Source organism: Prosopis cineraria, unplaced genomic scaffold, assembly GCF_029017545.1.
Source record: "Prosopis cineraria cultivar Desert tree isolate PC_DT_omini unplaced genomic scaffold, ASM2901754v1 PC7, whole genome shotgun sequence".
Classification (NCBI taxonomy): Eukaryota; Viridiplantae; Streptophyta; class Magnoliopsida; order Fabales; family Fabaceae; genus Prosopis; species Prosopis cineraria.
In genome coordinates this window covers 5,243,060-5,268,751 of record NW_026555338.1, presented here as the reverse complement: position 1 = coordinate 5,268,751, position 25,692 = coordinate 5,243,060, and the positions used below count along the sequence as shown (strand labels likewise).

The window sequence follows — 25,692 nt, the reverse complement described above, 5'->3', positions numbered from 1 at the left end:
CTGGATCTGCCTGAACCCCATCCTTTGATATAAGATGTCCTAAATATTCAATCTTGGACTGTACAAAGCTGCATTTTTTTTAAATTTATTACAAGCTGATTTTCTTTCAAAGTAGCAAATACAGTCTCCAAATGTTCCAAAAGTAAGGTTAGGTCATTGCTATATATAAGAATATCATCAAAGAATACTAACACAAATTTGCATAAATATTCCCTAAATACCTCATTCATCAAGGATAGGAAAGTTCAGGGTGCGTTAGTTAAACTGAAAGGCATCACCTTGAACTCATAGTGTCCTTCATGCATTCTGAATGTTGTTTTATGCTCATCTCCAACTTTAATTCAGATTTGGTGATATCCAGATTTCAGGTCCATCTTTGAAAATATTGTCGCTCCCTTCAATTTGTCAAGCAACTCATCGATAGCTAGAATTGGGAATTTATCGGAGACTGTGATTTTATTTAAGGCTCTGTAGTCAACGCAAAATCGCTAACTTCCATCTTTCTTCTTCACCAATAATATCAGACTTAAATAGGGACTATTGCTTGGCTGAATGATCCCAGCTTTCAACATATCTTTCACCATGTTCTCTATTTCATTCTTCTATAAGTGAGGGTACCGGTAAGGCCTTATGTTGGGGGGTTGTTCTCCAAGTTTGATGACAATGGGATGATCCTTGGATCTAGGTAGAGGAAGGCCCTCACACTCTTGACAAATCATAGGAAACTTTTTTAGCAAATTCTGAATTTTAGTACTCAGAGTTGTTGTGTTCTCCTCATTACTCCATATATCATTATATTCAACTAAGAATCCTTCCCCTTTCTTTCCCATGGATCTCATCAAGGATTTGAAAGTGGCTTGTGTTTTGGAGAGTCGGATCTCCTTGTAAACATATTCTTCTCTTTTTTGCCAATCTTCATTGTTAATTGACTCCAATTTACTTCCACATCGCCAAGTGATTTCAGCCACTCCATGCCTAATACTGCATCAACCCCGCTCATAGGAAAAGGGTAGAAGGTTTGTGTGATATTGAGACCCTGTAAGCTTATATTTAAATCCTTACAACGTTTGTTCCCCTTCATAGCAAATCCATCCCTAACCGTGATGGTATAATCAAAAATTTCATCAGTTACTAACCTCAATCTATTCTGCAAATCTTTGGCTATGAAGTTATGAGTGGCACCACTATCAATCAAGATGATTAATCCCGTGTCCCCAGTGGCCCCTTTCACCTTCATTATATGATTATCACCAAACCCAGCCATAGAGTTGAGTGATAATTCCATTTGTACCCCTTCCTCCAAATTCTGGTTTTGGCCATCTTCTTCAAGTGCTACATCTGTTTCGTCTACTTCAACTCTGACCGACACCATCTCCATGAGTAACACTTGGAGATTCTTGTTTTTGAATTGATAGGTTGGGCTATATTTATCACCACACTTGAAACACAGTCCAAGTTCACATCGTCTTGTGATTCCTGCATTTGGAAGGCGTCAAGAATTTCTCCCTTCTTCACTACGTAACCCAGATTCGAAGAATTCCCCATTTTTGAATGCTCTGTTTTAGTCTCGGTCCTCTTTGTGTTACTCGTGAATGCAGGTGCTAGTGTGCTTGTGTTTCTCTTCCCTTTAGAAACGTGCGTAACATTATGGAGTAAGTTGGTGCTACAATTTGGGTTTTGGCCCAAAATAGGAACATTGGGCTCAGTTTACCCTAACTTCCTTGCACTCATTCAGCATCTGATTCCTCTGATCTATACACACAGCCATCTCCATTAATTCTCGCAATGTGGGGGTCTTTGTCAATTTTGACTTAGCTCTAATCTCTGCTTTTAACCTAGAACAAAAAGCACCGATCAAGCACTCTTTCGAAGCCTCCTTTAATGGCATAGATAAGAGCTCAAATTCTTCAACAAATTCCAGCATTGACTTTTCTTGGTTAGCTATGAAAAGCCTCTTGTATTCTCCCCCTGGTTGAGAAGAGTGAAATTTGCATAGCAGCTCTCTTTGGAACTCTACCTAGCAACTTAAGGTGGTTCTCGTGTCAAGCCATTGGTACCAATTCAACGCTTTACCCTCCAAACATACCACAGCAACTTTAAGTTTATTCTGCTTTGTTATGGAGTTTACTAGAAAATATCGTTCCACTTGAAAAAGCCATCCGAGAGGGTCCTCACTTGAGAAAACAGGTAATTCCAATTTTTGATACTTGCTCCCCTCTGTCTCGCCTCCTAGGTTACTCACAGAGGTCTCCTCATGATGATCTCCTTCTTGTTCATTTTCTCATGACCCTGTCATCTTCTATATTTGCACTAGAGCTCCATTAATAGTCTTCAAGGTTTCTTTGATGCCACTTACATCATTGGTTAGTCCCCCAACCATCTCCTTCAACTCTTGTACCTCTCGGTGAGAGTATTGTACCCTTTCTGCCATAACTCCTTATACAAATCACCCAGTAATTGTACTTCTCTGATGCCAAATAATAAGACCCAAACCAGTATCACAACAAAACAGAAACCAAAAGACAGAAACAGCAATAAATGAGGGAAAAATGCTGAGGCTTTTGATATTAATAGAATGAGAGAAACCGAATCAGAATTACAGCATTACAAGTTATAAACCTCACAAAAGAGGGTTCACTCCTCTTGGAGTTTGAGAGGCCAGTCTCTCCTCACAAATCCCTCACAAAAGACATCTCCCCCCCATACCAGCAAAAGACTTCTAATAGTTACAGCATGGCTTCCCCGCAGCCCATATCGCCCAAAAAGATACTAATCATAACACAAGATCATAAGTCACTGTTCCTTACGACTAGAATCCAAAGGATAAACATCTGGACCAATCAAAGTGTTTCCACTTGAGTCATTCACCTTCTTTGTCTTCCTTATATAAGTCTTAGGAAAATAACGGGTTCTATCAAACAATAACTTTAAAATGTGGAACATGACTTGTTGTTTTTCAAATGGGACTTCTTGTCGATCTTTGTCCATGGTTAGTTTCCTTAAGATAAAACAAAATACATTACTACTGAATACTTATCCTAATTTATTATTAAATAAAATAGGGCAAATTAATCATTTGGCCTTTCCAGTTTTGACTCAGTTGTAATTCAATTCCTAAACTTTGACTCATTGTAACTCAATTTTTATAATTTTGACTCAGTTGTAACTTAACCTTTCAAGACTCTCACAACTCAGTCCTCATAGTTTAACTATTTAATTGGTCCCCATATTTAAAAAAAAAATTATAAAGATTAAAATTGGGAGAATTACAACCATCCCCTTCTCAAGAGAATTTATCACAAACAAGGACTAATTCAGAATGGATTTTTGTTAAAATGCGGAACATGACTTGTTATTTCTTAAATGGGACTTCTTGTTGATCTTTATCCATGATTAGTTTCCTTGAGAAGGCGCTGGCTGTAATTCTCCCATTAAAATTATATTAAAATTTAGCACTAATATTTTAAATTACTAAACCCTTTTAATCTTTTTAAAAATTATAAAGATTAAAATTTTAAAATAGTGTTAATTTTTATAATTTTATTTTTTAAAATATAGGGACCAATATTTAAATGGCTAAAACTATAAGAGCTGAGTTGCAAGAGTTAAAGTAGAACGATTGAGTTATAACCAAGTTAAAATTATACGGACCAATTTAAGAGTCAAAGTTGAGAGACTGAGTTACAACTAAATTAAAACTACAAGGATCACATGATTAATTTTGCCAATAAAATACTTATAATATTACTTAAACTTTAAAGCCTTACACCCCCTATAAATATATCTTTAATTCCTAATTTTACAAACAATTAAATGTATCTTTCTTGATGCTTTGCTTTTCCTTTCTCCATAATATGTTGCGGTGTAACAGAGAGGAAAGGAGAGGGGTAGTTGGTGAGAAAACTGATAGAAAAGTTCATCTAATTAGTCCGAAATTCATGACTAAGGTCTCACACTACATTGTGCTTATAAAGGGAAAATATAATTTAAATAAAATACCAGGTATTGAAATGCTAAATTCTAATTCTAATTTATTAATTAAAATACATATCTAATTTAAAATATTTCCTATATTTATTTAAATTCCTAATCTAAAAATAATTAATTATCTTTCCTAATTTCTTTCGAATGAAGTCATACACAATGGGACAAAAACTCATCGTTTGGAGTATTTTGGGGGCCCTGCATTTCATCATGCTCCTGTTCATTTCTTGTGCCTTCTTTTGAGGAAATTGATGCACGCATGGATCACCAAATTGTTCTTTCTCATCATGCGACCCTCCAACTCTATCTTGCTCATTGGAAAAGTCACCCATATTTGGAGGTGTGGGATCAATTGGAAAAATTCATTGATACAATCAACATGTAAAGAAAGATTTGATGCATATACATTTTGAGCAAAAACAGGTAATGGAAAATTTTAAGCTACACCACTAAGGGTCCATTTGGAAGAATGTATTTTGATGGAAATGTAAAGAAAAGTGAAAGGAAAAATTCCAACCACTAACAAAGACAATAATTTAATAGTTAAATTTGTATTTGGTAGGATGAAAATAGTGATATGATAAGAAAAAATGAAGAGTTAATGACTATACTGCCCTTAATGTTAAAAATTAATTTTAGTTATTATTAATAATAAAATATTAAAAATAAGTATTTTTAATTTTAATTATTAGTTAAATATAGCAAATAATATAGATAACCAATTGTTACTAGTAAAAACAAACATGGTCTCCATTATTCATAACATTAATATATTAATAACATAGATAATTGTAGTTATCATCGGTAGTAATAAATAACAAAAAAGTTTTAATTAAACTTCTGGATTTGAATTTTTTTCGAATTGCTTATGGATTACATTTTTCTTAAATAAATGATATTTTTATTAGTTGAATGTCATTTACTATTATTTTGATTTATGATATAATTACCATTATTATATCTAAAAAAGGTGGTGCAACGCCAAAGAACCATGAGAGAGCAGTAAAGTTGTCATTTTGTGTGTGGGTCCCCCTAAAGAATTTGGCTTACCACCCATAGTGGAGGGGGGCAGGCTTCCATTGTATAGATGAAAATTTATCACCGCAAGAAAAGGCATCCCCCACAAAGATAGAATCAAGTGTCCTTGTCGATGGAAAGCAGTTATTTTCTTTTTCCATCCCAATATTTTTACTCTACCAAACAGGCTCTAAATCAGCCACTAATCAAATACCAATCACATTTTGACTATTTAATACAAACATTACAGTAATCATGCCACAGGAGGCTAAATGGATCACTGAGGAGGGTTTCCTCCATCCAGATCCTGCCTTGTTGAGTCCTATCAACAATCTTCCACTCTACAGTAGAGTTCTTTTAAGCGGGCGGGAAGCATTGATGGAAAATTTGGAAAAATTTAGTATAGGTGTATGAGACTTTAGTTTGATTTATTTAATGTTTTTAGTAATTTATTTTCTGACTTCATTTTGTTTTCTTTATCATACATTCTCTTAAATATGTTTGGGCATCCTAGAAATAGCCGTAGGTTATTCCTCCCTTGCCTTTTTCTCTCTTCCCCCCTCCCTCAGACTTCCCTTTCTTCCTTTAACTCATTGTTCTTCCATTTCTTCATTCATCTCTATTTCTCCCTCTTTCTCCTTCCCCTTACCCCTTTTCCTTGGTCCTCTACGTCAGCCTTAAACCCCATAAAATCAGCAACCAACAAACTTAAATAGAATGGAGATAACAGGACCAGTAAAAATAAGGTATTAAATAGGGATTCTAGCACTTACCCAGCAAATGCCAACATATCCATCTCAAACCTAAGATGTATGGACATGAAGTGACCTTGTGTGCGTAGCTTATCAACTATTGATTGACTCAGTTTCATAATATGTGGCTTGAATCTTAACGCATGATAGTTAACTCTACATCTCAATCGCTGATACTCAGGATTGTCGATTTCCTCAGCTAAGCGATGTGAAAAGGGAGTAAGATAGATGGCGCCATGTTCCTTCATTTTTGCTAAAGCAACACCAGCATACCAACTTTTAGGAGCATCTCTTGGGGGCCGAAGCTGAAGTAAAATAATAATTGAAAGTGTTATAGATGAAATCGAAATAATTTCCACCAACTGATCTACAATCGAATCATTATATTCTACCTGAAATGCTTTTATTTTCTTCTTCCTGCCATTTTTGTGAATTTCTGGAATTCTTTCAACAATTCTAACATCAAACCTCAATGTCTTGATGAAGTGCTCAACATCATAGATACCATAAAAACCACTGCATGCAATAAGGAAATCAATTCTATGATTAAAGCTACATAACAACAATCAGCATATCAAAATAAAACAAAAACCTTTGGTTAAATTAAAATTACATGCTCACAGAGAAATATAAATAATCTGGTGATGTGGTAGAATAATTCTGAATAAGAGATTTTAGGAGAGTTAAGCGGATAGAGAGAAGAACAGAGGAGAGAGAGAGAGAGATTGAGGGAATTAGAGACAGGAAACAAAACTGAATAACACTCGCTTCATTCATAATCCATAACAAGTAGAATTGCCAAAAGCTATTTATATGAGTACAGGCACGGATCCCCAAGGGCTATATATATAACTAACTAATGTCACTATTATAAAAATATAACAATATCCTCCCCTCAAAGAGATCCTTGCCCTCAAGGATCAGTTACAACAAAAAAGGGAAACTTTTGCTGAAATTGGTACAAAGGCATCCAGGATGCTTCCTCATCCGACAATTGCTTCCACTTAACTTAATTTCAGTGATGATTCTACCCTTCTTGCATCCCACTCTTTTCTCCAAAATTTGTTCTGGTTCTATTGTGGCTGAAGTTTCTGGCCAGTCAAGTGGTGGGTATCTCTGCTTTATTTTAGGATCACAACTTCAACAAAGACACATGGAAGGTAGGATGTATTTTAGACTAAGGTGGTAAATCAAGCTTCTAAGCAATTGTCCCTATCTTTTCCACCACCTTATATGGCACAAAAAACTGAGGAGCTAATTTTTGAGAGCTCCTAGCAGCAACTAATAACTGTCTACAGGGTTGTAATTTAAGAAAAAACCATTGACACACCACAAACTCGCAGTCAGATCTATGAGCATCAACCTTTTGCTTCATCATATTGGCAACACAATGCAAATGATGCTTTATAATCTTTATCATCTCTTTCCTAGCTGTGAAGGACTTGAATAACACATCTAGAATAGAATTATGAGGTAAATAAGGACAATGCAAGGGACGAGCCTGACCATAAAGAAGCTCAAAACGAGTGGCCTTAGTTGCTGTATGAAAAGTAGTGTTGTATCACCATTCAGCCTGTGATAACCATTTACTCCATTCCTTGAGTTGCTCCCAACACATGTACCTTAAATAGGTTTCCAAACACCTATTAAGAACTTCGAATTGCCTATCCATTTGAGGATGATAGACTGTAGAAAGATGTTGTTGGATACCTAAAACTTTCAAAAATTCTTTCCAAAAGCCACTTACAAAAATTGGATCACAGTCAGATATAATTTTAAAAGGAACACCATGTAATTTATAAACACAATCATAAAAATTTGAGCTAAAGAAGATGCTGAATAAGGATGTGTCAAGGGAATAAAATGTGCATACTTACTCATTCTATCTATCAATCTCCAAATTGTGTCCTTACTGTTGGAACTAGGAAGTCCTTCAATAAAATCCATAGTAACACTTTCCCAAATTCTGCTAGGTATTGGAAGAGTAACAGCCTTGGTGATGCAATAGCTTCATATTTACAATGTGCACAAGTATCACACTGTTTGATGAAATTTGTGACATCATTAATAAGGTTCTTCCACCAAAATAATGCTTTAATCTTGTGATATGTAGCTTGAATCCCTGAATGTCCCCCTTGAGGACTAGAATGTAGCCATTCAAGAATTTCTTGTTTCAAAATAGGATCCTGTCCCACCACCAACTTCCCCTTCCTCCTTAATAAATCACCATCCCAAGGAAAATGGCCCTATATCCCATTACTCGCCTGAACCTTCTTCTGAATTTCCATGATTACAACATCATTCTTCCAACTCCCTTTGACCTTATCAAGCATTTCAGGCAAAGAAGTGTCTAACACAATCTGCATTAATTGCTGTTTAGGAATTCCGGAAAGAGCATCAGCTACAGAATTTTCATGCCCCTTTTTATACTAAATTTCATAGTCAAACCTAGCTAATTTGGCAATCCAAAAGATGTTTTCAGCTTCTGTCCAAGCAAATATTTCAGACTTTTCCAGTCTGATTGAATAATAAACTTCTACCTTTCCAAATATTGGTGCCGATGGAGTACTGCCAGCACCACCGCCATCAGTTCCTTCTCATAAATGGAGAGTTTTTTATGTCTTTCAGCCAAACCCTTGCTCAAATAAGCAATCGGCTGTCTCTCTTGCATTAAAACAGCTCCCAATCCGACTCCACAAGCATCTGCCTGAACTATAAACTGTATTGAAAAATCTGGAAGTGTGAGAACAGGTGCTAAAATCAGAACATCTTTAAGTTTATTAAATGCTTCAATAGCTGCCTGTGACCATTCAAACCCATTTTTCTTGAGGAAAAGGTTTAAGGGCTTGGTTAAAATCCCATATCCTTTAATAAAGCACCTGTAGTACCCTGTCAAACCCAAGAATGCTCTTAATTGCTTAACATTCTATGGTTCAGGCCAATCAGCTACTGCTTGTAACTTGGGATCATTCTTGACTAGGCCATTTCCAATCAAATGCCCCAAGTACTCCACCTCTTTGGCAGCGAACGAACACTTACTTTTCTTGACGAAATAATGGTTTTCTCTTAAAATAGAGAATACTTGCTTCAAATGCTGTACATGGTCATTAATATTAGCACTGTAAACCAAAATATCATCAAAGAATACCAGAACAAACGTCCTTAAAAACGATCTGAAAATGTTGTTCATTGCTCCTTGAAATGTTGCCGAAGCATTAATTAAGCCAAAAGGCATAAATAACCACTCATAATGTCCACTATAAGTTTTAAATGTAGTTTTATACACATCTCCTAGCACCATACGGATTTGATGATACCCAGCCCTTAAATCCAGCTTTGTGAACAACCTTGTTGTGCTCAATTCATCAAATAAATCCTCTACTAAAGGAATAGGATACTGGCTTTTAATAGTTTTCTTATTCAGCTCCCTATAATCTATGCACATCCTCCATGCACCATCCTTCTTTTTAACCAAAAAAATAGGAGCTGAAAAGGGGAAGAACTCTCTTGAATAACCCCTGTTTGAAGAAGATTCTCAACTAATTTCTCAATTACATCCTGTTGTGCAGCGGGGTATCTCTAAGGCTTCAAATTAATTGGATTGGTACCCTTCTGTAAAACAATTAGATGGTTATGGCCTTCTCGAAAAGGTGGTAATCCTTTAGGCTCTTCAAATAGGTCAGAAAAATCTGTCAAAGTGGCTACAATTTCGGCTGGAATTTTTTTGGAGCTTGAAGAGAAAAATTTTGCAGACTCGTTGGATGCTTTGTAACAGGTTGTATTAGATAAACCTGACTTTCCCGAGAGTCTTTCCTCCCTAAATGCTTTGACTGAACTACCCTCAACTGATTAGGAATGTTAGCTTGGAGTTTACTCAGCTTTCCTTCATACCAAAAAAACATAGTGAAGGTCTCATAATTCCAAAAAGCATTTTCAATGCTTTTCAGCCAATGTAACCCTAGAACCATATCATATGAATGCAGTTCCAAAATTCTGAAGTCAAAGGTAAAATCCAAGCTCTGCATACACCATCTGAAACCCTTCCACATCCCATGTATTTTTAATTTCTAACGACCAGCAACTTCAACCCATGTCTCATGAGTATCACCAAGCTGCCATCCTAACTTTCTTGCTAACTCCAGATCTAAAAAATCATGCATGCTTCCACTATCAATGAGAATTTGGAGCTGTTTCCTACCACAGTACCCGACAAACCTCATTGATGAAGTGCCTTCAAGTCCTTCCATTGCATATAATGAAATTAAGGGTGATTCTTCTTCTAGACTGTCATCTTTTTTTTCTGAGCCCTCAATTGACTTTTCTTCATCTATGTTTTCTTGAATCTCAATGAAGTGGAGCTGCATCCTTTGTCTTTGGGGGCATTTATGGTCTTTAAAAAATTTTCCATGGCAATAGAAGCACAAATTCTTGCTTCTATGTTCAGCTTCTTCCTCAGTAGCTAAAGATTTAAAAGTGTTACTGCCACTTTTTAAAAAAGAATTATTATTTTTAGGAAGAGAAGAGGGTTTTTCCTTTTGCTGGGCCCTACTACTTAGAAGAGCATTTTTATAAGAAGACCAAGTGGTTCAGTTCAATAATGATGAAGTATTCCCCAAAGCAGATGCGTGTGTGGGAGTCTTGCTGCCACTCTTTTTTTCTGCCATGCGTTGAATTGATATCTCTTGCATGCGAGCCAATAATCAAGCCTCCTGAATTGTTCTGGGTTTAAAAAGACGCTCAAATCCCGCATACTCCTCCATGAACCCTTCAAGATAAGCATCAATGATATATTCTTGGGACAAGTGTAGCTAGGAGACGATGGAGTCAAACTCGTCATCGTAATCTGCCAACGACACTTTCTGGCAAAGTTGCATCAAATCACCCATAGGTCTCTCGTGCACAAGCCCAAACCGTTCCTGTTGCCACTCGACATATTGATCCCAAGTAGGTTCAAAACCAGCCTATGTTTTCTCTATCGCAGCATGCCAAGACCATGCCTTCTCATCCAATTATGTACTTGCTGTTCACACCTTCTCATCTTCAGGGATGTTGTCCAGTTTGAAGAAACGCTCACATCACATAAGCCATCCCACAACGTCAGGCCGAGAAAACTTAAGGAACTCCATTTTTGTAAACTGAGTCTTGCGTCGATGCTCATCTCTAGTACGTATATCATCACCTCAACCTTGATAACCTTCTATTCGACAGTCACGTCGTCCTCTTCTTTTGATTGGGAGGGTTTTCTTCTCTTTCTTGCATAAGTAATTGTAACTTATTAGAGATGCCTTCAACCATCTCTGTTAAAGAGTCAACCATTTCAAATCTTTCTTCGAATCTTGTGACACGATCATCCATCTCTTGTTTTTTTTGGGTTCTGGTTTGTACCATAAACTATTGGGGTGATGGGAAAGAGATCACGAAGAGCCAACAGCCAAGGATTGGCTAGCTTTGATACCACTAATGTGGTAGAATAATTCTGAATAAGAGATTTTTTGAGAGTTAAAGGGATAGAGAGAAGAACAAAGGAGAAAGAGAGATTAAGGGAATTAGAGACAAAGGAAATAAAACTGAATAACACTCACTTCATTCATAATCCATAATAAGTACAATAGTCTAAAGCTATTTATATGAGTACAAACACGGGTCCCCAAACGGCTATATATATAACTAACTAATGTCACTATTATAAAAATGTAACATCTGGCACCTAATGATAATGGAGTATGGACCAATGGCTGCCTGCTGTAAAGGTGCCCCATTTCATGATAATATAAGAAACAGCACAGGTAGAATAAAATTCTAAATAACAAAAAACAACAACAAATTAATGTAAGAATACAAACAGAAAGATAAGAGAGCCAGTTAATCTGCATTTAAAAATTAAAATGTTTTAAAACCAACAGGATACAACAATTGCAATAACCATCAAGATATTGAAAAAAAAAAAAATATTGGTAAAGCATACATGTTATTCAGCACTTTGACATACTTTATTCATGAACCAAATTACCTCTCAGTCAACCTTAAGAGTCATAGGATACATATCCCAATCTGACCAGACCATTCAATGCTTAATTTTCCCCCTAATTTTACACAAGAAGCCATTTGGTTATTGCAAGGGCTACACAGAAGCTAGTTGCCTTATTTAGAGAACCAACTCTCCTCCATTTACAGCCTCCTATGTTTTCTGCTTATCCCAATTGATTCCCAGCCATTTTATTACTATACCTTTCCTACATTAAATTGTCTCCAAGTTATCAAAGTTTTTCAGCAAGTATTTCTAACAAGCGGATTCCTAATAGTGTATTGGTAATGTAATGAAGAAACCTGAATGATGTAAAGCCATTGAAGATGAGATGAATGCTCTCAAGGAAAATTGAACATAAAAGCTCACAAATTTACCAAAGGGGAAGAAGCTTCCTAAAGAATGACTAGAACCTAAATGGTGGAAAGCCATTGAAGTATTAGTGGTCATAAAGAATGATTGGGAGTTAAAGGGTTTAATCGGGCCCAATTAGTTGATTATGATATTCATAAGACTTTGCACTTGATTTCGATATGTGAGAAAAAGTGGCACGATATTTATAGAGAACATGGTAGAAAATCATTTGAAATTATTTGAATTTAGATATGTACAAAGAAGGCCATGAGAGGCTTGATTGAAGAATTGAAGTGTGGGCTTCTATGGTGCCATGGTTGATCTTGCCTAAGAGCAAGTAATTTGGGTCCCGTTTTTGGCTCTTGGGATGGATCATACCAACCCCAATGCATGGAGTCATAATATACCTGGGAGGAAAAATGACAGTTACACACTGGTCTTTTTGATTTTAAATTATTTGTGAGCATTTTAACAATAGATCAAAGCCTAGTATCAATGTATTCATAACTCTTTTCAGTATGACAACTTTAGTGGCAAGTTTTGTCAGTGGCACCGACGGCAGACATGAACAGCGAACTTCAAACTACTTGAGTTGTGCCCGGAAGGACATTGTCCTTAAGAACTATTCAGGCACACCGAGATGACGGACCGGCAGTTCCCCAGGATTAACCAAGCACTTCCTGCGGCAGTGCAAGGGAACAGAACAACAGAGACTAAAAGTAAACACAGACGAACAAACGAACAGAAGGCAAAGGGAGGAGAGAATTGCCCCGAAAACTCAAGAGGCTGGTCCCCTGTTCTGTCCGCACCCATGACTATATATAGCCTGAGGAAGGAGACATGAACGTTAGCCCATAATCACCTGATTAAAGCTTCGGTTACACTTTCATAAATCACGTTAAGCACTTGTTTGGGGGTTACACAAACATAAATCTCAGTTAAGCCTCTGTCTAGAAACGTTGGAAGACAAAACGTTTAAAATATTAACTTCACAAAACCAGTTTATCTGAACACGTTGGCAGACAAAACATTAACTCACAAAATCAGTTTTCAAAAGAGGTTTAATGCTGAAAAACTACCAAGGCTTCAAGTTCAAATTCGAAACAGTAAAATCAGAGGTTTTCGGGTAAGCTAAAAATAATTATTTATTTAAATATTTTTGTAAAAATAACCAGGTAAAAGGAACCCATTGTCTCTTGAACTCATGCGCAGGGGGGCGAATCGGCTGATTTCAACTGTGATTGCCCTGAGTTGGCCTGTCTCATGTGCGCGAGGCCACTTCACCTCCAAGCCCATTTTATTAGCCCACTTCATTCTTTAGTATATATACAATAGGAGATTCCTTCTTTTAGTCAATGTGGGACTTTGACACACACACACTTTTGACACATACAACAATCCCCCACATGTGTCAAAAGGATCTATGTTCGTCTGTGTTATTCACACAAAGAATAATCACTTTGAATTTGGTGTCTGTCGACTTGAACCAAACCCAAACTAATAAAATTTAGCACACAGAAAAGTCGATGTAACTTCGTTATTGAACCAACAGATCTTGAGCGTGTGCTAGAGGTCTTATTAATCGGATTATATCCTCATAGTCTCTGCTGTTAATGACGGTTTTGTTCGTTATCGGCCATGCGCACGCCTGGTTTCAACAAATGTTCTAGAGATTTTGCCATAATCTCATAGGAGCAGCCCCACTCCACATTTGTATAGGTGTTTTCATCAAGTATATCTGCAATAAATACACCATCCATAAAGACTATGAAAATATTAAGAGCTTTCACTCAGCCTCCGTTCAATGCATTCCAGCACTTTCTCAGCCATAAGAAGGGACAAAATTCAGTGCTAGCAGAAGTGACTTGTTCTTACCCATTGAACCTTCTTCATGGGATCTCCAATCACAAAGGTTGGGTTGCCATCACCGCTAATTTCAAACAGGCTTAAGTCACATTCCTCTCGACGTTTCAATAATAAATTTCTTCCCCAGGGGTTTAGTTAACGGATCCGCCAGATTTAACTCTGATCTCACATAATCGATTGAGATAACCCCATCTTTGAGCAGCTGCCTTATAATATTATGTCTCAATCAAATATGTCTACTTTTGCCATTAAAGGTCTTATTTTTAGCCATTGCTATTGCAGACTGGCTATCACAATGTAAAGACACTGATGGTGTAGGCTTTTCACCTATTGGAATACTCGCTAAGAAGTTTTTCAACCACTCAGCCTCGGTCCCAGCCAGCTCCATAGCAATAAACTCAGAATCCCTTGAGGATTTTGTGTTGATTGTCTGTTTTGCAGACTTCTAGATTATTGCACCACCACCAAGAGTGAATATATAACTACTAATGGATTTTGTCTCTTCTGAATTCGAAATCCAGTTAGCATCACTGTATCCTTCCAATACAACGGAAAATCCACTATACAATATACTATAATACCTCTCAAATATCTCAAGACTCTCACCAGCGCCTCCCAATATTTACTACCTGGACAGTGGGTATATCTGCTCAATCTGCCTACAGTATAAGCTATATCAAGCCTAGTAAAGTTTATCAAATGCAATAGACTCCCAATAATCTGTGCATACTCAGATTGAGCAACTAGGTCACCCTTATGTTTTTTTTAATTACACACTCGAATCATAAGGAATACTCAGAGAAGCATCTTCAAGATATCCAAACTTTCTGAGAATTTTCTCTAACATAATGTTTTTGAAAAAGCAAGATTCCATTTTCATTCATTATGATTTTTACACCCAAGATTACCTTGGCTTCACCCATATCTTTCATGTCAAAATTTGAATAAAGAAAATTTTTTGTTTCATTTACAATACACAAACTAGAGCCAAAAATTAGCATGTCATCCACATACAAGCATATAATCACAAAATCATTATTCACTAGTTTTCTATAAACACATCTTTCTACTTCAACAGCAGAAAATCCACCAGTTGTCAAAACTTGTTCAAGTTTCTCATGCCATTGCTTAGGCGCTTGTTTTAAGCCATACAAAGGCTTGACAAGTTTACAAACTTTATTTTCTTGCCCAGGAATCACACATCCCTCAGGCTATACCATGTAAATTTCTTCTTCCAAATCACCATTTAAAAAAGCAGTTTTAACATCCATTTGGTGAACAAAAAGTTTGTAAATTGAAGCCAAAGCAATAAGAACTCTTATAGAAGAGATTCTAGTTACAAGAGAAAATGCGTCAAAATAATCTATATTTTCTTTTTGAATAAAACCCTTGGCCATAAGCTTTGCTTTATATTTATCAATTGAATCGTTTGAAAAATATTTTTTCTTAAAAATCCATTTACACCCAATAGCCTTAGCTCCTTGAGGCAAATCTGCTAAAACTCAAGTTTTATTTTTTCTTAAAGAATCAATTTCTATTTCTATTGCTTCTTTCCAAATTTTGGCATCAGGAGAAAAAATAGCTTCATAAAAATTTAACGGTTTATCTTGTACTAAATAAGTGTAAAAATCATTTCCAAAACTTGTTTCTTTCCTTTGCCTTTTACCTCTCCTTAAAATCAAATCTTCATTTAAATTTTGTTCAAACTCTGAATTCTCAACAGGTTTAAAAACATGCTTAATTTTCAATGGAAAAATATGTTCAAAAAATTCAGCATCCTTAGTCTCTACAATTGTGTTTTTGTCTAAAATATCACTTTTTAAAACTAAAAAATGATATGCTGTACTTTGTTCAGCATACACAATAAATATACAATCGGATGTTTAAGAACCAATTTTTCTCGTTTTAGGGTCAGGTAATAAAACTTTTACAAAACACCCCCACACTTTCAAATATTTTAAATTTGGGGTAAACCCTTTCCATAACTGATAAGGTGTTTTCTTTGTTTTCTTATGAGGTATCCTATTTTGTAAAAAACATGCAAATAAAATAGCTTCACCCCATAAGTTATCAGGTGCAGAAGAACTCACGAACAAAGCATTCATCGTTTCTTTTAATGTTTTATTTTTTCTTTCTGCAACATCATTAGACTCAGGAGAATAAGGAGGTGTTATTTCATATATAATTCCTTCTTTTTCACAAAAATCATTTAACAAAACACATTCTCCACCTCTATCAGATCTAACCCTTTTAATTCTTTTGTTTAAATGATTCTTAAACTCTGCTTTATATAAAAGAAATTTTTCAAAAGCCTCATCTTTGTTTCTTAACAAGTATACCTTAGTATATCTTGAAAAATTATCAATAAAAGTGATATAATATTTTTTACCACCTCTAGTCATGGTTTGTTTTAAATCACTTAAATCTGTGTGAATTAAAGACAGTAATTCAGATTCTCTTTGACTAGAAAAATAAAGTTTTTTACTTTGTTTAGTTTCTGCACATACTTCACATTTTCCAAAATCATTGTTTTTAATTTAAGAAAATAGTCCAAGTTGTCGCATCCTATTTATATAACCTTTACTAGCATGACCTAGTCTAGTATGCCACAGATCAAAGGAATCAACCATATAAACAGGCATATACTCAGAAGATTCAGTCTTATTCATTTTATCAATATTCAAAAAAAAGTCCCTGATTACAATACCCTTTGCCCACAAACACATTATTTTTTGTCATTACAATCTTGTCAGATTCAAATGACACTTTAACCCCAGTTTTTCCTAAAAGAGCAACTGACACTAAATTTGTTCTAACTTCAGGCACATGCAAAACGTCGTTCAGAGCCAAACTCTTTCCTGATGTGAGCTTTAAGACCATTTTTTTTGAACTTTGGCAGTTCATGAATCAGCAAGGTAAACATGATCTTCCCCTTCCTTTACAAGATTATAGGAGGTAAACTTCTCTTTGCTAGCACATATGTGCCTAGTAACCCCAGAGTCTGCCACCCATTTCTTCATATCAAAAATCAAGAGAGCTTGTGACACCACTGTAGCAATGATATCATCATCACTGTCACCATCTCGTTGTACCAAATTTACATTTGACTTCCGAGACTTATCACGGTTTGCTCTCTTCCTAGACTATGCTGCATAGTGTCCTGGTTTACCACAGACAAAACAGTCTCCTTTCTTCTTAAAAGAGGGGTTAGAAGCATTGGGTTTGTAATCAAATTTCCTATTCTTCTTGTCTTTAGGTTTAGTATCATACCTCTTGTTGTGAGACTTTGTCTTCACCAGGTTGGCTTTGGATGTCATTTCTTTGGTTCGGGCTCCACATATTGCCTTGCGATTGGTGTCTTCGATAATGATGTGAGTGATCAGGTCAGTCAAGGACAGCTGCTTCCGTTTGTGTTTCAGCTACTGTTTGTGATCAGACCAAGATTCTGGCAACTTCTCAATTAGGATCCCAACAACAAACTCGTCTGGAAGGTTGATGTTTTCAGCACAAAGCTCCTCCAGCAGCTCATAATATTCGTTGATTTGCTCCTTCACATCCTTGTTCTCAGTCATCTCCCATTTGTAGTAGTTTCCCACAATGAACTTTTGTTTGCCGGCATCCTCAGCAGTGTACTTTGTCCCCAAGGACTCCCATATCTTACAAGCTTCCTTGTAGACACAGTAGACATCGAACAAATCATTAGATAAAATGCTAATGATAGTGTGTCGGCATACCTTGTTTGCATGAGTCCATGCAACTCTCTGAGCTGATCAATACCCGCAGGAGGCTCGGATTGAGCAAGAGCAGCAGCCACACCATACATGTCAAGAACGGTGAAGACCTGTTCCTGCCACCGTTTGAAGTTCCTGCCATCAAAGACTTCTATCTTTGATATGTCTGGGAATGTCCTCGGTAGGGGGATGGCAACGGCAGAAGGGACGTACTGACCTCCAGCCGAACCATTGGGCAAACCTTCGAGAGTGACATTCTCAGCACTGTTGGTCGCCATTGGGTTGCATAGTTCTTAAGATTGTTGGTGGCACCGACGGCAAACGTGAACAGCAAACTTCAAACTGCTTGAGTCGTGCCTAGAAGGACACTGTCCTTAAGAACTATTCCGACACACCAGGACGACAGACCTGTAGTTCCCCAGGATTAAACAAGCACTTCGTGCGGCGGAGCAAGGGAACAGAATAACAGAGACTAAAAGTAAACACAGACAAACAGAAGGCAGAGGGAGGAGAGAATTGCCTCAAAAACTCAAGAGGCTAGTCCCCTGTTCTGTCTGCACCCATGACTATATATAGCCCAAGGGAGGAGACATGAACATTGGCTCATGATCACTGGATTAAAGCTTCGGTTACACTCTCATAAATCATGTTTAAGCACTTGTCTGGCAGTTACACAGACGTAAAGCTAAAAATAATTATTTATTTAATTATTTTTTGTAAAAATAACCGGGTAAAAAGAACCCATTGCCTCTTGAACTCGCACGCAGGGGGGCAAATCGGTTGATTTCAACTGCGATTGCCCTAAGTTGGCCTGTCTCATATGCGCGCGGCCACTTCTCCTCCAAGCCCATTTTACTAGCCCACTTCATACACTAGGAGATTCCTTCTTTTAGTCAATGTGGGACTTTGACACACACACTTTTGACACATACAACAAGTTTTGTCTTGGAAATGACTATTATGGCATAAGATAAAATGACTAAATGCTATATTGATGTGTGAACTCGGTTGTTGTGACAACTTTTATTTATAAAATGGCTATTATTGCATAGAAAATGACTAGAACCATATATTAGTGTTTGAACTTCGTTGCTATGACAAGTTTTGTCTTGGAATGACTATTTTGGTGTAAGAAATGACAAGTCTGTTGTTGTTATGTTATTATGATTCCCTTCTACTTGTGTCATAACATGACAAGTGCCATTGTCTTTCATGTAGGAACAAGTGACCCACTTTAGGCATGAGTTGTTATGGTGGCTTGTTTATCATCCAAAGACAAAAAATTAAAGGTGGCTTTGCAATTACTTGATGCCAAAAAGCCTAGACAGAGAAGAGGGGGTCACCACTTGAAGATGTAGGATGTCTATTTCTAAATGTAAATGCTGGTAGCATTTCAACCTGTGATTACTATCTCAACATACCTGTAATGACTATTTCTAAATGTAAATGTTGAGAATACCCAAATTGTAAAGAAGATCCTTTATTTTACCTCGTTTGCGATAATCTTATTTTTATTATTATTTTTTTGGTTTTTGGTAATCTGCAATAAGCTAATTTTATTTGCATTGGGATTGTCACTTTAGGACATAAGATCTCCATATGGAAATCATGTGTTTGAATGTAACTATCATGGACCATATCATTATTTTGGCTGTAGTTGCCTTGTACAGCCTGTTCTGCTCACGTGTATTTAAGTAACTATGGGCATTGTTCATATACTTGTCCCTTGAGGGCAAGGGGTATTGTTATATAATTTTAATTATGAAAATAAATGACAGAAATGTTAGTTATTTAGTTAAATAAATTAGCCATTAGAGGGAGTCTATAAATAGGAGGGAATGCCTATTGTAATCTCTCTGTTTTTGCCTTAAGTAATACAGTCTCATCTTTCTGAATTCCTCTCTGTTCTTCTCTCCTCTCCCCTGAACTCTATCTCTCTTCTTCCTCTTTATCTCCTCTCTTCTATCTCTCTTCCTCTTTTCCTATCTCTGTCACAACTACAGAGATGCATCATATTCACCATGAACTTTAGCGCAACACATTTCTAAATGCCTTCAGCAAAAGTGAAAATGTGGAGTTGTGAACCCAATGAGAAAGTGGGCCAAGTTTATAAGAGATGAGGGCATAGGGCTCAGCAGGAGGGAATGGACCAAGAGAATAAGAAGACCAATGTGAGCCCACAGACCACTACTTCCAAGAGGGTAGACTGGAGTTAGTTTTCTAGAGTTGTGTGCCCTTGCGTGACACAGGAAGCTAGTATGTTGATGACCTAGGAGAGCATCTGACCTCTCTAACGTTAGGGAAGATATCATCTTTCTCTTTTATCACTACAGTTTTCTTATTTTCTGTGCTGTAATTAGGATTTGCTAGTCAATTTTGCCATTTTCCCTCTTCCATACTTCATTGAAGGGCACTGTACTAGCTAATCCTTGGTTAACGGAAATAATACTACTGAGTTCCATGAGAAAAATATTATCTATCCTCTCTCAATGTGTGGATACTAATAACGATTTTGGCACTGCCAGGTTGTTCATCTTATCTACATCACAAAACAAATGTATATCTTCAGCAAAAATATAAATGATTCTATTTTCTCTGTAATGAACAATCTAAATCCAGAACTTTATAAATGGATGCTGCTCAAGGATGAAAAATTCAAATATTATGAGTCACCCGTCATCATGCCAATAGGAGTTTGTATCCAACTCAGGTAGTACTAATGTAGCATTCATGATCCGTGCAGCAAGAACAGCATTAGAGATCTACAGGATTGAATACAACAAATTAATAATAATACATAATGCAGAATAATACAAGCATCCTAACAAGATCATTAGATTCACCTTGGTTCAAAATAAGTATTTATTATAACTTTCTTGCCACAGATATAAGAACTTACTGTTTAGCAGTAAAAATACATTTTTTTTTGGGACAATTACATTGAAGTCCCACACAAGGGAATTAATTACTACAAGATCCATTGACAACTAAACTAAGCTGTCAATGCAGTTTAGTTCAATTGTCAATGGACCTTGCAGTAATTAATTTCCCTGTGTAAGACCTAGCTGTAATTCTCCCTTTTGTTTTGCTTCACTTTAAGCATTAAATTAATAAATGAATGAATTAGTGAATACTCACAGAAACAAAATGTAATGCAGATTCATAGTGTGGGGAAAAAGTTACCAACCGCGCTACGCTGCTGATTTAGGCCACCATTACACCGAACACGCAAATAACCATTGCTCTCGCTGGGAGGAGCTGCCATAACATAAAGTCAAGACGTATACAGCATCAGAAAGTTCCAAGACTTCTACATTCAAACAAAAATCCTATCAAAAGGAAGTAATAAAAAATAAGAGTAAATTACATTTTTCATCCTTAAAGATAACAAAATGTTCATTCTAGTACTCTAAAGAGTGAGCCTCTCAATTTCATCCTTCAATAACTTCCCCCAATCAACTTAGTCCTTCTTTTTGTTTAATTGACATGAACTTGAGCTGCTTCCTTGACCTAACAAATTGATTTACTGATTATAAAGAAGGGAATGCCAACTTCAGGAAAATTGCAGTAATTTTATGAATGCTGTATAGTTTGAAAGCCACATAGGCATTAACTCAGTCATGTTTAACAAATGAATGGAATAAATTAACTGGCAGAAAATTATTCAGGGGGAAAAAAATTGAGAGGCTTACTATTTGGAGGACCAAATTGAAATTTTTTTAATCTTTCAAGAACAGAAAATATAATTCACCCTTGAAAGGAAAGGGAAATACGAGGCCAATGAGAACGTGGAGCTGATGATGGCCGCCAGCCACCAGAATCAGCATTACTCCAAAGTTCTTCTATACGGATCTGTTCAAACATAAAAGAAAATGAATCTACGGAACATGCATTCTCAAAAAACATTCTCAGAAAAACATATCATTTTTTAAACCCGAATTTTATATCATAAAATAAATTTGTTCACAGTTGTGTGCTCAGTTAAAGATCACAGTTAAACCATGATGACACATGATCCTTTTGTTTCTCTTTTTATGATACAAAACCAACTTTCTCCCTGACCCATCATTTAAAACATGGATATTAAAAAAATTTACCTCATTACTATAATCCAATGACTCTTTGAAATTTCAATCATTGTACAAAATTCATAAGTTTTTAAATTTTTAATGAAACAGTAAATTAGATTGGCCAAAGAAATGAAACAGTCTATCAGACATGCAAATCACAGTACTGAATAAACTAAAACAAAAGTTATCATAGCACGACTTACTCAAAGAATAGGAAATTATATGTAACAATCATAACATAAATAATTAGAATTTTGTCAATAATAATCCTTAGTTTTGTAATAAGTCGTTATAATATTCTTACTCCAAGTTGCTGAACCTAATTTGGTGATGCTGCAAAGCATTGTTGCTCATATGATAGTCTTTTGAAAAGGATATCCAATCATTTGAAACAACCAGCTCTAATTTTTAGAGACTCGGCCTGCTCATTTGCCATCCTTTTGAAAGATAAATTCTCAGTACCATCATAGCCACAATTAGAGGCACCACATCTTCTTCTATGACAGTACCTAGTGGCACTCAATCCTTTTTACAACTTTTGCAAAGTCTTATCTCTCAGACTTCAGAGGTTCAAACATATCACATAATTTACCCAGAAATGTAGACTGCAAAGCCTCTGACAAAACTTCCGCATCACCAACATGAAGCTAATTCTTTATATAACACTAGGAGTCTAGCAAATAAAGCCAAAGTGCTTCATCCCGGCAGAAAATTATAGTACCCATATCCTAACTAAGATCCAAAATGCAAGATTCTCAAAAGTTGTAACTTGTTGCATGAAATGTCAAACTGTGAGAGATTCATAACTGAAATCTCATTGTTTACCTTAACTAATGATGCAATAAAACAATCCGAAACTTTCATTACTCAGAACATCTTTTTTATTTGCTTTCTTTTTTCCTTTAAGGCAATGATAAGAAACATGGGATCACAACACAGTTCCACTAACCTCCGAGCGGTACTTGGATTGACCACTATTAGTGCTTGTAGAGGAAAACAAGAATGAAATTGTACAGATCAAAGCTACAAAAACAGCAATTGATAGTTTCACAACCATCCCCTTCAACCCTCCCCCAGCTCCTTGCCTCACATGCTGCCTGTGAAACCCAGCTCTGGAAAAAATAACAAAGCAGCATTGCTCAAAGAACAATAACCCATAAAAATATAAGCAATCAAATCAAACGTCAAGCCCTGTCTCCCCCTACCTTCTCATTGTTAAAATTCAGCGGCGCGGTTTTGAGAATTAGCTCCCTCCTTCAACCACGACAATTCTCCAGCATTACCCGTCAGTGACCGAGGCACCAAGTAAACACCAACAATTGCTACAATATAAGGCATAACCAATCATCCGTCAAAGAGCGTAAAACACCGATGTACTATGTCATGCTAAGCATTGGCATACACGACGAAGAAGCTGAAAAACGAATAGGCTACAATTAATATACTAATTATGAAGCTGAGATCGGAAATGAGAAGACAAGCACCATGAGGAGGAAGAGCACTTGGCTTTGAAAGACGAAGGCTGATGCAGATCACAAACAAGTTCTTAGGCGGGCTTTAAGATTACGAAGACGGAAGCAAGAGTCTGACTGTGAGAAAGTAGTCAGATTCCATTACAACAGGATGCGTTGCTGGTTAGTCATGTATTTACTACTCAGATCTTGCCGCGTGGGTCGGTTTCTCGGATGGATATGATCCAATTAGCTTCCCAACAAATAACAATCTCCAGGCGAGGGCGGATCAGGATGGAACTTGTGCATTTTCTTAATGAGGAAGTCATCAATTAGGCCCACATTTTACATCCAATTTTATATTAGTCCCCAATAAGATTTGACCGTAGACGAGAGTGGGAGTTATGGCGAAGGAGAGATTGATTGATGGAGGAAGCGATCAAGATGGTAACCATCGAATGTCGAATGCCTTCAGGCTTTTGTTTTGTGAATGGCAGGGCTGTTGTAATAAATCTAAAAGGCCTTCAGGCTTTTATTTTATGAATGATAGGAAATGTTGGGGCTTTTATTTTTAAAGCATTAGTTTCGAAACAGAGGAAAATATATTGAAAAATTCTTTTAATGTAAAACAAAAAGAATTGTAACTTAGAATAAATTTTAAAGGTGAATCAAGAATTCTAGAAGTCAAAAGAAATAGTTTTGATATTTGTGAGAATATAGAAAGTTCAAAAGACATCATTATGAAAGTTTAATGTAATCAAGTTTAACAAGAAATGGATTCTAGTATAAAAAGGTACATGAATTTCGAAATTTAGATGCTGGTTTTGAAGCTTGATTTTTTGAAGATATAAATTCTTGAAGTAGCTTATATTAATTCTTGAATTTATGTCAGCGGTGAGTTTTGGAGGAAGAACATATACATGTTATGTTGCATTGTATGAAAGAACGAATGCGAGAATAGAGTTATATTATCAATCTCAATTCATGTTGCATGACAAATACACAGATGAATGAATGAGAGAAAATAGATGGAAGTTAGTTGTCTGAGATGGATTGCCCAACAATACGTAATAAATCTTCTTCGATTCAAAATAGATTGTAACTATTGAGTGTTAGTTAATGAATTATTTTATACCACCAATAATATAAGATGTCAAATGCTCCTTAAAAGAAAATTTAAGAGTAAAATTGGTATAAAGCCTAAAATAATTTCAAAGAATTAAATTTCTTTCAATTAATATTATATGTTTTTCTTTTTTGAAGAAAAAGACCTACGTATATTAACATAAAAAAAAATAAGACAAAGTCAATAAGTCAAAGTAATAACAAGAGAACTAAAAGAGGGAAATAGAGAAGTGTTGTGACGTGTGTGATTGTGGTTGGTCTTCACAAAAGAGCAGCTAACAAAATGATTCGAAAGAGAATTTATATCTTGCATCACAATGTTGCGGTTTGCTCTATTCTAATTCTCAATTCCAAGCATGAGCCCTTTGTTAGAGCAAATTTTAAGAGAGCATTGTTGGATCCCATATCTTGCAAATGCTTGCTCAAAGTTTTTGATCCAGACTAACAAGCTTCTAATACATGACTCCATGAATAGAACTAGCAGCCAAAAAAGCAAATTTTCAAAACATCATACCTAGATTTCTTCTTCATTAAGGATGATACGATTGTGATAGTAAGGTACACTTCTCCTTTTGAATTTCCATATTTTAATCTCCCACACTAGCATTGAGTTTTAAACCCTTGAGTCAACTGAAGACCTATTAAAATCAAAGATTTTCTTACTAAGTTCATAGGAAGGTCTACTTGAATGATAAGATTCCCAACTACATGTTATCTTGAGAAAAATGAAATGTTCATTAAACTCCTAATGACCGTTTGAACTAAACATTTGGCTCAATCGTGAATGAGAATATTCCTCTTGAGCTAAATAAGATGAAACAAAGTAAAGATTCTCTCCAATGTGATTAAATCTTGCTTATGATACTAAGACCCATTAGAATCTAGTTATCAAACCATACTCTGATATATCCATGAAGCGGATGGATAAAGCTTTAAACCAAATAGCCTTGGAAAAGTGATAGAACACATTTGTTACACACTTATCTATGTCAATTAAGACCATTTTATTAATTTTGTACCATTCAAAGTACATATATTATATTAGAATTGAAAATTTTCCTAAATGTCTAGGTTTAATGCACTAGAAGTATTTTGATCAAAAAATAAAATTTTGAAAAAATGTACAAGAAAAATTTAAAAAAATGTATTTTAAGTCCAAAAGAAGAGTGATCAAATTATATTTTTGAAATTCATTTTAGTTTGAGAGTAATTAAATAAAAAGTCAATACTTTCTCAAGTGTGCTAATTTGACCTAGTTTTCAGGTTACATTTATGTGAAAATTTTTATATGATTTTGTGCAGCCAAGAACTTAGTTA

The 25,692-nt window shown here is 35.9% G+C and overlaps 1 protein-coding gene across 3 annotated transcripts in view; it reads right to left on the bottom strand.

Annotated features, from left to right (window-relative positions):
- The window catches only part of LOC129315485 (O-fucosyltransferase 1-like), a 30,473-nt gene extending 6,728 nt beyond the window's left edge, over positions 1–23,745 (bottom strand). Inside the window, exons 1-8 of one of the 3 annotated variants that reach the window (XM_054959199.1) lie at positions 23,284–23,745; positions 23,005–23,213; positions 22,749–22,911; positions 21,503–21,581; positions 20,917–20,987; positions 20,403–20,491; positions 6,146–6,269; positions 5,775–6,058 (exon numbers count right to left, since the gene is read on the bottom strand). In XM_054959199.1, coding sequence (XP_054815174.1) covers positions 5,775–6,058; positions 6,146–6,269; positions 20,403–20,491; positions 20,917–20,987; positions 21,503–21,581; positions 22,749–22,911; positions 23,005–23,012 — 818 coding nt within the window. In that variant the 5' untranslated portion in view covers positions 23,013–23,213; positions 23,284–23,745. The remainder of the gene's footprint in view (positions 1–5,774; positions 6,059–6,145; positions 6,270–20,402; positions 20,492–20,916; positions 20,988–21,502; positions 21,582–22,748; positions 22,912–23,004; positions 23,214–23,283) is intronic. The other 2 variants (XM_054959198.1, XM_054959200.1) reach the window with 2 other exon arrangements.
- Between the last annotated feature and the right edge of the window lie 1,947 nt (positions 23,746–25,692).